Source organism: Diabrotica undecimpunctata, chromosome 1 (assembly GCF_040954645.1).
Source record: "Diabrotica undecimpunctata isolate CICGRU chromosome 1, icDiaUnde3, whole genome shotgun sequence".
Lineage (NCBI taxonomy): Eukaryota > Metazoa > Arthropoda > Insecta > Coleoptera > Chrysomelidae > Diabrotica > Diabrotica undecimpunctata.
Window position 1 is genome coordinate 98,416,067 of NC_092803.1, and position 18,700 is coordinate 98,434,766.

Genomic DNA, 18,700 nt, shown 5'->3' on the forward strand with positions numbered 1-18,700 from the left:
AGCAGTATAATTAATAATAGGATTTGAAAAAATAACAGAATAATAGGATTTTACATCAAACATTTTACGTTTTATGTTAAATTAAAGTCATAACCAAGACATTTTGTTTACAAACCAAATTATTAAATAGTTAAACTAAATAACATAACTTTTTGTCAAAGTACGTGTTCGATATATCCACCATTTTTTTTAATTCATTTGATAATATGTTCCATAAAAGATCGTCTCATATTAAAAATAGCATCATTGGTTCTAAAAAAACTGCTGCAGTATTTATTTCTTCTCATAGTTGGTTGCGATTGTTTATGGAATTCTTATAGACACGTTATTTTAATACCCCCCATACACCAAAATCAAGCGGATTAAATTCTGGGCTACGTGGTGGGTATAATGTATAATGGATGAATATATTCTTTTGGATACATATCCAAATCTTATGGTATATTATGGAACTATATCTTATTTGTCGCAGAGGTTAAATAATGTATTAAACTGTGATGTATCTCATTCATTGGTTACTTATATACACACGGAATAACCTATCGATGACATTACTTATTTATATGATTACGTTACAACTTACGAATAACTATAATTACATCTCGAACAAATGGACTATTATGATTAACTAACGAACTAATATTATGCTGAACTAAATTGCCTGTGTGTTTACTATATTTACAACAATATCGATTACAAGGCCAACGATGATGTTTTTGTAAAAATGCTGAGCCTTTAAGGTTAGATTTGTAGCAAAAGTATTATGAAACAAGACACATACGTGTTATTCAATACCTGTGCTTTAGTTTCTAATTGTCCGAATAAAAATAGGTAAACAATTTGCGTAATGAAATAATAAGTAATCTTTTGGGATTTTTTATAAATTAAATAATTATTTCAATACCTCACCACATTGCCAAGGAATATGACTGCAACGACCAATCCAAAGTTCAGAAAAGTTACATTTAAGTATGTTCTCACTGCCTTCTCTCTAGAATGTGGTGGTGTACCATCTTACATAAACCACATATTTTGTGTTTTCAGCATTTTACAATAGGGAAAAAGTAATACAACACCAGTAGGTATAGAAACTTAAGAAGCGATAGAAAATAGAAATTGTAAACATGATGACGACCAACATCTGAATACGAACACTCCACCTAAAGAAGAAGATGAAGAATATTTTCTCCAATAAGACATTTAGCACACATAGCAAAGAATTTTGTGATGTTACATTACCATCTTTCAAGTTATTTTAATAAGAATAAAATAAGAATTAATAAGAATAAACTAATAAACACAAATATCAAACTAAGAATTATTATGCAGCTGAATTATAAAATGCGATTATCTCGGAAACGGTTAAATTTTCAGGTTACTAACAAGTATACCTTTTCGTTGTAGAAATAATGTATCTTTAATATATTTTTTAACACAAATAGAGCTAACTTAAAGAGCAAAAAAGTTAAGCGCAAATTTATGCCACACATGTGGCATATGTGGTGCCCTCTATTAGTTACATTAAAATATACATAAAATTATAATTTATCCTACTCAAAAGCATCCAACTGTAAATGTTAGTCCAAAAATATTTACAAACGTAAGAGTTATAGGGAAAAATAAATTTTAAATTTCCACTTTAACACCCTGTATCTTTCTTAATATCAACATTTTATTAAAGCAAGTTGGCTTAAATCGTAATATTTTAAAGTGCAGAATCTACGGTTTTTGTTTGTACAATTACTTAAGGACCACCCTGTATATAGTCGATCTTATGGATGATGCAAAAATTATATCATGCTTCCTTGAAGGCAGACTAAAGATTAATATGAACAAGACGCAAATAATGACTAACCTGGTGCTACATCTAAATATTGCTGTTGATGGAAGGGATATTATGCAGACTACATAGTATAAGTACTTAGGATATAAAAATCGGTTGGGAAGAGATATCTAGACATTTGAGCTCCCACGTCGTGTAGGATTAGCCTGGGCAGCGTTTGGTAAATTAAACTACGTATGTAAATCAGATCTGCCCATATACCTCAAAAGGAAAATCTTTGAGCAATGTGTGTTACCTGTACTCACTTATGGAGCGGAAACATTAACACTCACAAAAAAGGTAGTGAATAAGATTCTCGTGACTAAGAGAGCGCCAGATGTTAGGTGTCTCTCTGAGAGAGCGAATCCCAAACGAAAAAATAGGTCGAAAAAAAAAAACAACAGACCTCATCGAAAAAATCGCGTAGCTAAAATGGAATTGGGCAGGACACGTCGCCAGATTATCAGACAACCGATGGACAAAATGTATTGTCGAGTGGAGACCAAGACAAGAAGCAATACGGAGCAGAGCACGCCAATACATACTGTATAAAATAGTATAAAACTCAGGCAAAAGTAGTTAGCTATATAACGTAAAGTGTTGTTTAAAAAAAGAACCAGCTCAGCCTAATGGCAACTGGTGTATACTTTGCGTAGTTATTTTATATGATATGCTAAAAATACAATATTACAAAAATACAATAATAAATAAATATCAGTACAAGAAATTATCTCAGTTTATCATTAGTTGGATAATACTTATATTTATTTCGGAGCATACCCATGCGTTCAAGCTACTTGGACTGAGTAACTGCAAATAACATCAGCTGTTTGTTGGAAGAGCTGAGTTTTGAAAAACTCAGTTTAGTTCTTCATAGTATTTAATTTTTGGCTTTTTTCTATCTTCCTCTCGTATTCTACTTTCCTTTTTATAATTTCAGTGATAATCTTTACAGCTATGTTAAAGTAGTCTTTGGCTTTGGCTTTCTGTATCATGTTTTCTGGTGTCATCCTCTTTTTTACCAGCTTTTTGCTTTCATATCTGAATTTATAGTTAGAAATTAATCGTCATTTGTTTTTGTTATTTTATATTTATGATCCATTAAAAATTGTGTGAAATAAAAGTTGGTATGTCCTAATTTATAGTTTATCCAGGGTTCTATGTTGTGAATAAGCATTCTCTTTTCCAATTGGCTCTAGTTCTCTTTTAGGATCACTTTCTCTGCCACTGTCTAATTATTTTGTCTGATTTCCTCCCTGATCTTCTTTAGATCTCTTTTTTTATTGTATATAGTCATTTTCTCTTTTATCATTAATTAGATTGGTACAATCCCTTCTCTGTGCATATTATAGTATATATCCTAGTCTTAATCTTGCCTGTAGTACCATATATAATTTTATGTACAAGAGATAATTTCTTTTTTCTAGAAGTGGTAAAAAGCCCATCGGGATCTGGTGAATTAAAGCGGCTAAAGAAGTTTACTGGGTTCGTTCTGGTCTAACACTTCTTTTTTTTTGTACGCCTATTTTTTCTCGAACCATAAGTAATAATCTTCATTCCAGTGTCCTGCCATATGTTTGGTGGTATCAGGATTATTTCAGGCTCAGAAAAGTGTATCCTGAAGAGATTTTTCAGGATATCTTTACCATTCTTAGTTTAGTATTCACCTGCTTCTTATAGAGGGAACGCATACTTATTTAAGGAGGGAGAGAGCCTTGATATTTCCGCGCAGTCTGTTCTATCGCAGTGCAATTCCTTCTCCATGATTCTATTTTTGCCATCTTAGTTCCTTATTATATTTAGTTAGAGTTTTCCAATAAGCCTAACTTAACTGATTTTTAGACAAAACTAAATGTTTGTTTGACTTCTATCCGTTGATTTGCACTGTAGTCATTTTATTTTAATTCCTCACTATTTTCGGACAATTCCTTTCAATGCCGACATGACAATATTTTATTTTTATTTGACAGTCAAATGTATGTGGGTAAAGTCCTACCAGAGATCTAAGGTAGCGGGGGATCGCCTCTGAACAGGATCGTACTTTTATTTTCGATTTGCATTATTTATTCGGTTATTACGTGTGTTTAAAAGCTGGTCTTTATTATTGTCTACTAAAGTTATAATAGTTACAAAAATATTTACATACACTACATACAAAACTATGTATCATTGCTAAATAGAGTACAAAAAGAAGAGAGACAAAATATTTTAGAAAATTATTTTTAAAATTGAGGTATGTCTAAAAGCTGGTTTTATACTGCTATCAACTGAATTCAAAAATAATTACATAAATTACGTATATATAGAAAGTTTACCATTTATAAATACGATTCAAAAAGTACTTACATTTAAAAAAAATTACATGGACAAGTCAGTTTCATTGTCACTGCGTTATCTAGATCTATAATAATTGTTTCTTTGAGCAACCTATCTGTATTTATATAAGATCTTTCCATCTTTAGAACATGAGCAACACTATTTTTCCAGCTGTCATTGGCTATTTTCTCCATTTCTAATTCAATTAGATGAACCACAGATGAATTTAGGGTGGGCGAAACATTACTTCTCCTTACCGATGCTTTTAGCTCATGCCATATGTGTCCAATCAATAATATTGTATTCTGATGGAAAGTGATTTTAAAGTTTTAACTAGGTAATCGTTTTTTAGACTAATTATCTTCATAATAATATATATTATTTTCCAGCATATATTCCTGGATTCTAAGTTTGGGGTCATTAGAACATGAAATTTTATTCAGCCTACGATTGTGGTAGCTGGCATTGTCTATCACAATTACAGTGTTTGGTGGTATATTTGGCAATAACTTCGTTGAAAACCAGTTTTCAAATAATTCTGACGTAATGTCATCATGATAGTCGACACGGAGTCCTTAATATTTTTGCATGACAAGGCTAAATAATTAGATATAAAACCATTTTTTGTTCCTGCATGGATTATTGTAATACTTTTTCCTTTATTTGATGGAGCTTTTGTTGTACAGCGACCAGAAGAATTGTTTTTATTTTAAAGCAGTTTTTTAGAAGACATTGCCTTACTGTCTCACTGTAGCTCTTGATTTCTGTCATCTTTTTGCAACTCTTTACTATCTTATCGTATTTATTTTCACGAGATGATAAAATTTTACCGATTTTAGGCTTTTTCTTCGGTTGTTGGAGACCATCAGGTGATGCATACTCCTGGCGCACTTTGTAAATACTCCTTTCAGAAATACCACTCATTTTGGACACAAACGTTATTGTATTTTATAATAAATTATTACCACGGCGATCCAAATGATAGTTCGTAAGATTAATGATTATTTGCTTTTCTGAAACACTGAATTGTAGCCAGTGTTTCCGTGGAACAATAACGTGCACCATTACTAAATTTATCCAAACTCGTAAAAAATAACACAATCGACTCTATAAAAATAATAGCAATTTTCAAAGTTACTGCAACTCTTTAAATTTTAACACTAATACATCGGATCATTATGGGAAACGTTATTAAATATGTTTTCTATTCCTAATAAGTAATTACGAACCTGTTAAAATCTGATTATTCTTTATGACAGTCATTAAACGAAATTGTTTCTTCTTCTTCTTCTTAGCCTTCTGTCGTCCATGTTTGGACATAAGCCTCTCCCAATTCCTTTCATCGGTCTCTATCCTGAGGAACATATTTTCAATTTGTTCCGGCTATTCTTTTAATATCATCAACCCATCTCATCTGTGATCTTCCCCTTGGTCGTTTACTTTCGTAAGGTCTCCAATATTGTATTGTAGTGTTCCAACGTTGATCTTTTTGTCTAGCAGTGTGGCCCGCGAAGCTCCATTTAAGTTTGGCAATTTTTGTTGCTATGTCCTTGACTTTTGTTTTGGATCTTACCCAATCGTTTCTCTTTTTATCTGGCAGTCTTATACCTAACATTGCTCTTTCCATTGTTTTTTCTGTTGTGGCTAGTTTATTCATGTTTGCCTTGGTTAGGGTCCAGATTTGACATCCATATGTCATGATAGGAAGGATGCATTGGTTGAACACTTTGCTTCTCAAGTATTGGGGTACTTTGCGGTTCTTAAGTATCCAACTAAGTTTTCCAAATCTTACCCATGCTAGTATTGCTCTTCTAGTAATTTCCGCACTTTGGTTCTCTTTGTCAAGTCTCAGGATTTGGCCTAGGTAGATATATTCCTGGATTTGTTCTATCTCACTGCCATTTATAGTTATACGTCTGGGGTCATCTGTGTTTGTCATTATTTTTGTCTTTTTCATATTCATTTTTAGGCCGACGTATTGGGAGCTGGCTGCTAGTTCCCCCTCATAATTTGCACTTTCTCTGATGTGCTCGCTATAATCACTATGTCGTCAGCGAATCTGAGGTAGTTTAACTTGTTGCCATTAACTTTAATACCATAGGTTGACCAATTTTTAGTTTTGAAGAGGTCTAGGCTAGGTTGAAAAGCTTTGGCGATATTACGTCTCCTTGTCTCACTCCTCTCTTAATGGGGATGGGATTTGTATTAATAAATTGTTTACTATTCATATAAGTAATAAAATTCCATTTCTTCTAATATATACTAAAAATCTAATTTTGTGGCGACATTGTTGAAATAGCCATCTTAGAGTCCAACATTCGTAACAGATAGGCACCATAAGAAGAAAAAAATAAATAATTACCTTGTTTCGTTGCATACTTACGAAAGTTGGTTTAATGTATTTTATTTTTAGTATGTTCTCCCCTACTGACCCTCTTTTATTAGTTTTTTAATAGTTTGTGCATGCCAGTGCAGTTGAAAGTTACAGAACCTGCTCAAAAAAATGCTACACCTAGAAGTGGGTTGTCTGGCTCAGGTATTTCTCACAAAGACAACTGTACAGTATACTATTTAGGTAGCGACGCTATATAATTACCACAGGCATAAAGTTGCAATAGTGCTTGATAGTAGAATTGTAATATACGTTATAGATTGCATACCAACTTCCAACAGAATAATAGTGAAGTAATCAGATCAACCTATTAATATTAACTTAATATAAGTTTACGCACCCACAGCTGATAAACCTAAAACTGAAGTTTTTGATTTCTATAAAAACATAAATAAAGCATTAAAGGTCACAAAGAAAAACTATATCAACGTAGATTTTGGTCTGGCTATTAAAAATGAGTGAGGAGAGTTACTAATTAAATTTTGCGAGGAACATGATTTCGTCATATCCAATACGTGGTATTACCTTCTACCAAGAAAATTGTATACATGGCAAGCTACAGAAGATCGTTCAGCTCCTATGATACAAAATCAAATTAATTACATTTTGATAAACAATAGATTTCGCAACTATATAAAAGACTGGCTACTTACCATGGTGCGGACATTTCGTATGACCAGAACCCTTTAATCTCGAACAATTATAACCATTTACCAATTATGCCATTTATAACACTGGCCACATTCCAATAGATTTTATTTAATAAACTTTCATAATGATCCCTATATCACAAAAAGTAGCAACATGCAAAGACCACAGACTGATCAGTTTATTGAGCCTTTTGCTTAGAGTATTTCTTCGAATTTCTGTTGGAATTAAAAAGCACGAGTGGGGCTGAACAAATCAATGACCACAGAATAATTTGAAATGTTAATAGGGGTGCGACAGGTGTGTATTTTGTGTCATGTACTATTTAAGCTCTACGTGGACAATATTTTTGCAAAGGCACTTAAAGGTCGGAGTATTGTATAAAGGTCAACGTGCTCCCGATCACTAGCATTCGTTATGCTGACGACATCGCGATTATCACAGACCACAAATATGATATGCAGTTAATGCTAAATAATCGAAGGAATACCATATATGGCTTGAAGATAAGTGTTGGAAAACTAAATGAATGGTAATATGAAAAAACGCGCTGTTAAGAGTAAAACTGCAAATAGATAATGCTTTAATCGAACAAATGACGAATTGGATCCTCAACAAAAAATAAAATGCCATGCCCAACAAGCAAAACGAGTTTCCGCTATAGGATGGTTACATACTATGCATAGTCCATATTATTATACGACATGGAGACATGGACGATGAGCATACCCTCCATTAACACGTTGGAGGCATTCGAGATGTGGACCTTAAAAAGAATGTTCCACATACCATAGACAGACAGGGTGATATGTAGATAAAGGAAGCCTTAAGAAGGGCTTAATACTGATAAAGAGTTACTTAACTTGATCAAGGTATAAAAAATTATACACCTGCGCCATAACCTAAAAGGAAAAAATACGCAATTACTCAAGTAAATATCCAAGGAAAGATTGAGGGCAAGGGAGAAGTAGGTCGCAAACAGATGTACTGGCTTTGAAATGTAAAGAACTGAACAAGCATAAATAACACTAGCGAGCTTTGGCATGCCACAAAAGACAGACGTCTGGATTTAAGATATTTTTTCAACGCACTATAGGTGAACGGCACTATAAGAAGGCTACAGAAGTTCTGGAGTCTTAATGGGAATTTATCGCTAGAAATAATCATAATATTTTTAATCCACAAGGTAATACCATTATTCCTAACCCAGGAAATAACTTACTTAATACCAAAGTATGAAAATATCACCTAAGATCCAACCAAGTACCGCCCAATTACTTGTCTTCCAACTTTGTTTAAATTGGTCACACCGTGTTTAGTTCAGCGTAGGTACATACCAACACTGTGATCTAAACTCATAAAACCCCAAGTAAAAGGATGCGTTAAGAATTCCCTCGGTAGAATAATTTATCATCAAATATGTGATTTCAAATTAGGCATATACAAAAAAAAAAATTCTTTCCTGCTTTCATCGACTACAAGAAATCGTTTGAGGGCTAAAAGTTGATTTGTCTAAAACTTATGAATTTTGTCTTGGTTTGGGTATAATTTATTTTCATTTTCTACAGTGGAATTGAGTTTCCTGTAGAACGTCTTCCCTGAATACTTAAAAAATGTATTGTTGCATTTCTGGTTGTTACTGTGTATCTCATTAGGTGGCCTAAATAAATGGAGGGTTTTTATTTTAATGCATACAGGCATTCTTTACGTACCATTCGATGTTATATATTTTCAATTTTATTATGTACAGCTGAGACTTGGATATTAAGGAAATGCAATTTAAAAAGAGTCGAAGCTTTCGAACTCTGGTTATACCGCAGAGTATTAAAAATATCATAGAGTGATAGAATTACAAATAAAGAAGTACTGGAGAGGGTTATAAAAGAGACAGAACTAATCAACACTATACAAGCAAGAAAACTAAAAAACCTAGGCCACGTGATGAGGGGACCAAAATATAAAATTTTATGTCTCATATTACAGAGAAAGATTGAAGAAAGAAGATCTGTTGGCCGAGAGCAGAATTCTTGGTTAAAGAATCTACGTAATTGGTATTAGTGCAGATCGACTGATTTTTGTAGACCAGCAAGTTTAAAAATAAAAATAGCCATTATGATTGCCAACCTCCGTAGGGAGATAGCACTCTAAGAAAAAGGCATTCTTTAGCTGTTCTTGATCACGTGAGTGTTTTAAAGTATTTAGCATATTTTTTTACATCTTTTTATTACTTTTCTACTTCTCACTCCTCGAATGTGTTCCGTAACTTATCTCAAATATCGCTACGCAATATTTTCAGTTCGTCTATTATTAATATATTTTTAGTGATGTAACCTGATGTTAATGTCCATAATATTAGTAACTACTATTGCTGCATAGTAATTGACATATGCAAATATTTAAATGTATAAGCTTCTAGGATATAATTAAGTAGGACTTAGTGTGTAAAATTTGTACCAGTGCACCTAGTTTCCTACAAAAGTTTGTTCTTGGTAGAGGTGATCTGCCCAGTGGGTTTCTTCCATTTAACTCTTGCACTGCACGTGATATTTCACTTATCAGGCTATCGTCTAATTCATTGTTTTCCTGCTGTATATTATGAGCTTGAGTTTATTGTGTAGAAATCTCAGATATCCGTTCATCTATTTTATTAAGGTTCTAATCAACAACTGCCTCTTGTTTGTGTATCTTCCGTTCGACTTCGCTTCTGGTATTGTGTCTATTGTCTGGAATAAGATCGTTTCTTATAATTTCCCGGTATTGATTTGCTACTTGTTGTTCAGATAGTTAAATTGTTGGGTAATTCCTGCAAAATTCGGAATATAGATGATGAGTGACCGATAGTTCCTTGACCGAGGCTTGTCAACTTTTAATAGAAGCGCACCTGCGCTGCCTCGGTCGTGCACGTTTCAGGGCAACATCTTCGAGTTAAACTCTTGTTATTGTTTGGCTTACTGACGTCTTGCATGCTGTCACGTCCAGTCCGGGCTCAAGACGTGTCTTGGTGATCCCCAGGCAGTAACTATATACCTACATTGACATTTACCGTTTTCATGGATGTGCACTTTATACTTTTCATGGATGTAAAATTTATACCTACTTAAGGTATCATTTTTTTTTCCGTAGGAGGTATCCATATCATCATTTGGTTATTGATGCTAAAAATACCAGAGAGTATCCTTCATTCGTAAGGGGTCGCGCCTGTTAAAACTATCAAAAATACCCACAGGTTATTATTAGTGTCCAGATTCAGCCGAACTGCTCACATTCTCTCTAAAGGAAAAATTAACTAGTCCCAGATACCAAAGATATCAGAAAAATTAAGCATTGATGATACCCTTGCCGTGTTATCAAGACCTAGGTAACTTAATACGTCAGAGCATCCCCCAAAAATTTTCTTACGTATCTAGACGCCGAGATTATCATAGCTTTCTGTATAGTCTTATTACGCGTGTTCACATGGAACCAGCAGCTGTTTTCTAGGAGGTTCTTCGAAATAACATTAGTCGTAGATAGAATAATATGTACTTTCTGAGTGCTATAATAAGTAATATGATCGATTTAGATAAGTCCCAGTTTGATAGGTAATTCCTGGTAACTAATATTTTCTATAGATTCATGACGTGCTTTATAATGCATGCAGTCCCGGTCAGATTTTGAATGATTTCTTTGGCTTGTCACCTATATCAGCATTTATTGTTTTAGATTTGAGGATCTTTGCTAATATATTTCAGGTAATTCTTAGTTAAAATAATCTAATCCTGAATGGCAAGCAAAAATCTCTCTGTCTCGGGAAACATCTTTCCTGATGTGAACCAATACTTCGACGCTGTATTGTCAACATATTCTTGGCTGATCTGATTGAGATGTCGTTCATGCAGAGGTTTACTCATCAAGGTGCGCATTTCTTGTTCACTTAGTTAAGCGGCGTTGTGTGAGCTACTGCGCAAATAGCGCCATGTAAAGTGGATGTCTCAGCCTGCGTCTGGGAATAGGTACTTAAATTAGCAACCCGTTTGTCTAGATTCTCACTTACGTCCATAAGTTTTCATGCTCCTAGTTACCGTGGTAATGTTGTTCTCTCTATTGCATTGCGTGAATGATGTTTTTGTGCATTTGTGAGAAATGTTCTTGTTTTCAGCTGAAGACCTTCTGTATCCATGTTTGATCACTTTATAATAACAAATAAGTAGCTAAGCACGATACAGGTATACCTACGTTTTTAATGGCTTAAGCAAATTTTTACTATTAAGATATGAGCCATTTAGTTGTATTACTACTCTTCGTATGAATTCGGAATTTAGTTTGGTTTTTCTTTGTTTATGGTCAATTTTTTCTTGACTGCTTTACTCTTAAATTTTTACTATTAAGCAAATGTTTTATCCTTCATATAAACTCCATAAATATCTTAGTTTTCATTTGCTTATGGTCAATTTACTCCGCTTGCTTTATTTTAAGTTTTTTATACATATTAATTTCAGTCATCGCCTCGATGTGTTGGCAATTTTGTAAATTGAATCCGCCAGACTGAACCTTTTCAATGACTATATTTAAGACACTGCACTTAACAAGACCAAAGTGCATACTAATAGTATTAGAGAAAGCTTCTATAGTTTTTAACATCTGATCCAGGTGGCTTCGAGTAGAAGCCAATAGTTTGAAATCATCCATATACAATAGATGATTAAACCTCGCAACTACAGTAGTGTTATTTTTGATTAAAACCTATGTTACTTCCAATCAGTCATTATCTGTTTTAAAAAGGTCACTATGTTACAATCGATTTTATATATTTTTATTATATCTCTGCAGTACTAAATTAAACATTTTCTTGTAGTCGATGAAAGCAGCAGAGGTTACTTTTTTGGTATATGCTGGATTATAAATGACAGACTGGATGATAAGTTCTTTGCAGCCCATGGAACTTTTAGCGCCTCCTTTCTGTTAAGGCTCTATAATATTGTTTAGAGCATAGTATTGGGAAATACACGGGGCTATACAGGATATGACCAATTTATAAAAAGTTGGAAAAATTGTAATTTACCGATATTTGGTTGCATTTTTTATGTTATTTTGATCCTTTGTTCCCTGGGTTAGGATATAATATTTTCTGCGTATTAGAAACAGTGTATATAATTAATGCTAATAAGCATTGATGAATACTCCAAAACTTCTTAAGCCAGAAGTTTTAAACGCCATATGTTCCAGGAGATTTCTAGTACAGGGTTAATAGTCGTTTGGTGAAAGTTTATTTTACCAAAACTCATTAATCTCTTCTTGGCTTAGGTACGATTTATTGACACTTTTTACAGTAGAATTAAGTTTCCGATATAACGCCTTTTTAGCATTTTCAAAAAGCGTATTGTCGCATTTCCATTTGTTGCTAATTTTGTATCTCCTTTTCTAGATCATATTGTGATTACTTTTCTTCTGATTACTTTTACACTTTCCATGAATATAATCTCTGATTTGACTAATGTCGCTACGCAATGATTCAATTTTTTCAGCACTCGTTTCTTCTAAGCTACAACTCTGTTATCTGTCCTTCCGATATTAGTACTTCGTCGTGTTGCGATTTTAATGCCCATAACATTAGCAATTGCATATACTAATGTATGGGCTCCTACGATATAATTGGCTAAGACTTCAGTGTTAGCCTGATTTTTTTTACAATTTTTAACAACGCACCTGGTTTGGTTTTTTTATAAAATTTTACTCTTGGTAAGGGTGGGCTGCTATGTGAGTTTGTCTTATTAAACTCTTGTACGGCGCGCATGTCATTTTGTTAACCAGGCTATCGTGCAACTCGTTGTTTTCCTGCTGTGTATTATCAGGTTTAGTTTCTCGTATGACAACCTTAGGAATCTGCTTATGTATTTCATTATGGATTTGAATTCTAAGTATCTATTAATTATGAATCTCTCTTTCGACTTCGCTTCTGATGATATTGTGTCAATAGGCGATCGCTTCTTGGCCGAGGTTGCACCTTCAGAGTGTCGAGCTCTTGTTGTTTGGTCCATGTGTGGTTGTTGCTTGTTGGACTGTAGCTGATTGTATGACCGAGGCCCGCCTCCTGAAAACCTTCTACTGACGTCCCGCATGTTGTCACGTCCAGCGCAGGCTCCAGACGTGACTTGCAGATCCCTAGAAACGACCTTAAACATAAATTATTATACTACATTTTCATGGGTGTCATTTTATACCTACCCCTAGGTGTCAGTTTTTGTTCCACGGCAGGTATTCCTGCTATCCTCTGGGTATAGGTGCTATAAATACCCAGAGAGCCTTACCCATTCACAGAGATCGCGGATGATGGAAGAACTGACATAAAACTCCCACTACCGCTTAGATTTAGCCATACGGCTCTCACTCCCTTCAAGGAGAAAATTCACTCATCCCAGATATTCAGGTACCGCTATATCGATTATTATACTCGTACAAGATCTGGTCTATTGTGTACTACTGTTTGGTCTGTAAGCAAAGTGCGATTCCAATATAGCTTAAAGTGGTTATTTTCAAGCATAATTTGGCAAGTAATGAATCTCCTGTTTCAGGAAACATCTTTCCTGATGTGAACCAATAGTTCTACGCTATATTGTCGACATTGTCCCGATTGACTGCATTGGGATGTAGCCCGTGCAGAGGTTTACCCATCCAGGTGCGCATTTTTCCGTCATTAGTGAGACGGTTTATGCGCACTTGTGGTTCCCTCAGTTTGATTGTTGTTGTGTATGAGCCTGCATCTGAAAATTAGTTCTTAAATTAATAATCTCTTTTTTTAATTTCTCACTTAAATCCACAAGCCCTCGTCCCCCTAAAAACAGCGGCAATGTCATTCTTTCTGTTGACTTTAAGGATGGTGTTTTTATGCCTTTGTAAGATATGTTCGTACTTTTCTATAAAGATTTTCTATTACAGTTTTTATCCACTCAGCAATACCAAATTTGTAGTTAAATACGGTACATGCGTAGGTGTTTAGTGTCTTAAATAAATTGTTACTGTTAAGGTGTGAACGAAGCAGTTATTTTACACTTCGCAGAAACTCAGTAGTTATCTTAGTTTTCATTTACTTATAGTCAATCTTCCGCGCTTGCTTTCTTCCGAGGTATTTATACATATCATTTTTACCCATGGTGATATGTTCTAATAGTTTTAAATTATTCATATACAATAAATGATTAAGCTTTGCCAAAACAGTAGTGTTATTTTTAAAGCTAAAACCTGTGTCAGTTAAGTTTAGTAGATGAGATAAGGGGTTCATCGCTAGACAAAACCACAGTGGACTCAAAGAGTCTTTTTGGAATAGGCCTTGGTTGATTGCAATATTTTCAGTTTCGATATTGTTTTCACCAGGTAATTGGAGGTGAATTTTTGTCTTCAAATCAGCCATTATATGTTTTAAAAGGGTCACTATGTTATTATCGAATTTATATTTTTTATGCGGAACTTAATTAAACACCTTGTAGTCGATAAAAGCAGTAAAGAGATTTCTTTTTTTGTTATATGCTTAGTTAGAAATGAGAGAGTCGATAATAAGTTGTTTTTTTTTGCAGCCCATGGAACCCTTAGCGCATCCTTTTTGTTGACGCTTTATGAAATTATTTCGAGCACAATTGGTAGATACGCTGGGCTATACAGGATATGACCAATTTATATAGGGTTGGAAGACAAGTAATTGGGCGATACTTGGTTGGATCTTGGGAGTTATTTTGATTCTTTGGTATTAAATAAGTTGTTACCTGAGTTAGGGAAGATGGTATTTCCTGCGGATTGGAAATAGTGTGATTAATTAATGCTGATAAGCACTTATAGATACTCCAGAAGTTCTTAAGCCAGAAGTTTTGAACGCCGTCTAGTTCAGGATATTTCCAGTTAAAAGCTTTTTGATAGTTTGGAAACTTCTTTATTAGTGAAGGGTTCGCAAGGAGCAGTAACGTAGTGTTTACAGCTGCGCGACGTATCTTCGATCCATCCAGTATTGGTGTTAAGAGCAGCTGGTGTGAAAAGTTGATTTCTCCAAAACTCATGAATTTCTTCTTGGCTTGGGTACGATTTATTGGCTCTTTCAGCAGTAGAATTTAATTTCCGATAAAACGTCTTCTCGGCATTTTTAACAAACGGATTTTTGTTTGTTACTAATTTTATATCTCCTTAGTCGGCCTGAATAAACGAAGAGTTTGTTTTTGTATCCTGGTACTGTTGAGCTGTGTTGTTTTCTGGATCATAATAAGAGTGTCTAGCAGTGATTAGCATTATTTCTTTGACTCTTCTGATTAGTTTTCTACTTATTGTTCCTTGGATATATTCCGTTATTTGACCAATGTTCCTTTATAATAATTTAATTTTCCTTAGCAGCGGTTTTTTACAAGGTGTTCCTCTGTTATCTGTCCTTCCGATATTAGTACTTCGTCTTGTTCTGAGCTTAATGCCTATTACATTAGCAATTGCTGTTGTTGCACAGTAAATCAGTATGCATATATTCCAATGTATGGGCTTCTATCACATAATTGGGTGAGATTTCAGTGTTCACAATGTGTAACAGCGCACCTAGTTTTTTACAAAATTTTACTTTTGGTACCGGTGGTCTGCTAAGTGGGTTTGGTTTATTAAGCCCTTATACGACTCATGCCATTTCGTTAACAAGGCTATCGCGCAACTCGATGTTGTCCTGCTGTGTATTATAAGGTTGAGTTTCTTGTATGACCACCTCAGGAATTTGCTCTTGTATTTCATTAGGGACTTGATTTCCCACTACCTCTTGATTCGAAATCTCCCGTTCGACTTTGCTTATGATAATATTGCGTCCAGTCTCTGGGATGATATTATTTCTGATAATTACCCAGTATTGGTTTGCTACTCTTTGTTCAGATACTTGCATTTCTGGGTACTTTCTGCAAAATTCTCTATACAGATTTTGTCGATAGCCGATCGTTTCTTGATCGAGATTTGTCACCTTATAATAAAAGTACAAAATATTTTCCTTTATGGACACAGTCCATTTCATGCACTGCCTCAATCGTCCCGCTTGAGTGTTTCATTTTGATGTTCCAGCGCAACACCTTCCGTTATTGGAGCTCTTGTGGTTGTTTGATTCGCTTGTGGTTGTTGTTCTTGTTGGGCTGTAGCTGATTGTATGACAAGGGCCCGCCTCCTTAACACCCTACTACCGACGTCCCTCATGCTGTCACGTCCGGCGCTAGCTCCAGACGTGCTGTGACAATCCCTAGGCAGCGTCCCTAAACATAAATCAATAACCACCATTTTAATGGGTTTGCATTTTATACTTTCTGCCACGTGTCAGTTTTTGTTCCACGGCAGGTAATTCTGCTACCCCCTATGTATCGGTATTAAACATACCCAGAGAGCATCCTCCATTCGCAGAGGGCCGCAGAAGAACTAACATAAAACTCTCACTCCCACTTATTATTATTATTAGTACAGATTTCATTTTAATTTTTGTTATATCATTAAATGTGTTTGAGACATTGTAATACATTAAAATATTTAATGCAATTGTTTAGAATGTTAATCTTGTTTAGCCGATTCGTAGTCATAATTTTGTGTATATCTGCATTGCTGTTTGATGTGTGTACTCAGTTTGATAGGATTTTTGAAATGACTTTTTAACCATAGATAGTAAATTTAAGATCTTAGCTGAGCTAAAATATTGTCAAATACTGGTGTCTATTTTAGTTTTTATTGAGGCCAATGTGTAGCCAGATGTCTTTTGTACCTTGAGTGTAAAAGGATTGCCATATTTAGTGTACGTTTTTAACTAGTAGTCGGTGAAAATTGATTTTAATGAATTTTAATGAGTTTGCTGATGATAGGTAGTCAGTGCGGCGGACGATATCTCTGATTGGAGTAGAAATTTATTTAAAGGCGTAAAGATTTCCTCTGAATGCTACATCAGATAGGCAATCAGGTGACATTTAACATTTATTTAAAAAACCTATCCCAAGCTACTTATTATTATATATTTAAAAATTATGGATGATTATTATTAGGAAAATATAAATGCTAAATGCTTTTTTTCTATTTTTATTTTATTGTTTGATTTTGTTTTTTTAGGGTTTACTTTAGAAAACTTTATCAAAGACGATCTAGAGAATACTACGTTAACTGTACTTGAAGGAACAATTGTGTACGAGATTGAAAATATTGGTACCCTTCAATCACAAGGAATAACATTAAACAAAGGACAAAGTACGCCTATTGAGATAGATGCTTTCCATAAAATTCATACTATAAGTAACACTCCTTCTTGTTTTATGTATACATTTTCAAAGAAAGATGTTGTTGAAACAACTGATATAAAAGCGGCGTATGCACCATTTCCACTTATTGAAAATATGGTGGAGAGAATGGAGTCAGCATTATTAATGTGGACACATATTAAAAACTCAGTTTTTAACATTTTCTTTGGAATGCCATATGAAATAAGATCACGAATAAAATATGAGACATAATAGATTTCCTGTTTTTAGTTCTTGTTGACTTTTTTTACAAAAGTATCTTTTAACAATAACAAGAAATAAATATATTATATACGCTATATTAAATTAGTTATTTGTTTAAATATAATAATGGTGTCCATTAAAAAAATATTAAAATATATTGTGACAATGCGGCAACTTCAAAAGCAAATCGAATAAATAATATTATATATACTTTGTTATTATTTTTATTATATACAGGGGTATTAATAAAATTTGCCTACAATAATTGAGTTTTTCATTAATTTGTTAATATACATATTTTTTTAAATATTATCGACTTCCACCCAATGGTCTTTTTTAGTTATGTTATATATTTTTGTAACACAAAGTATTTTGGGCCAATGTAACAAATTACAATAGAGCGCCAATGTAACAAAAACAAATGAATTGCCTTCTTCTTCAAGTGCCCTGTCCGTTGCGAACGTTGGCTATTAACATGGCAATTCTGATCTTATTTGCGGCGCTTCTGAATAGTTCGACCGATGTGAGCCCGAACCACTTCCTCAGATTTTGGAGCCACGAGTGTCTTCTCCTGCCTGGCCCTCGCTTACTGTCTATTTTTCCCTGGACAATCAATTGCAGTAGACGGTACTTATCGTGTCTCAATATGTGGCCTAGATATTCAAGCTTTCTTTGTTTAATTGTGTTCACGATTTCTTTCTCCTTTCCGATTCTTTGGATTACCTCTGTGTTGGTGACATGTTCGGTCCAGGATATACGAAGAATGCGTCGGTACACCCACATTTCGAATGCTTCTAGTTTTCTCGTGAGCGTCTCCGTCAGCGTCCAGGCCTCCACACCATACAGTAAGATCGGAAAAATGTAGCATTTAACTAGACGTAGTTTTAAGGGAAGAGACAAATCCCTGCTTATGAGGAGCTTTTTCATATTGCTAAATGCTGCTCTAGCTCGTTCTATTCTCGCCTTAATTTCTGTGGCCTGTTCCCATTTTGCATTTACGTTGGTGCCAAGGTACACATAAGATTCTACATGGTCAATTAGTATGTTACTTATCCGTAACTGTCG

At 34.3% G+C, this 18,700-nt stretch overlaps 1 protein-coding gene across 2 annotated transcripts in view; it reads left to right on the forward strand.

Moving 5' to 3' along the window:
• Nucleotides 1–17,885, forward strand: part of GC (gamma-glutamyl carboxylase) — a 996,199-nt gene extending 978,314 nt beyond the window's left edge. For both annotated transcript variants that reach the window (XM_072545537.1, XM_072545538.1), the window contains one exon: nucleotides 17,247–17,885. In XM_072545537.1, coding sequence (XP_072401638.1) covers nucleotides 17,247–17,644 — 398 coding nt within the window. In that variant the 3' untranslated portion in view covers nucleotides 17,645–17,885. The remainder of the gene's footprint in view (nucleotides 1–17,246) is intronic.
• Nucleotides 17,886–18,700: the final 815 nt, after the last annotated feature.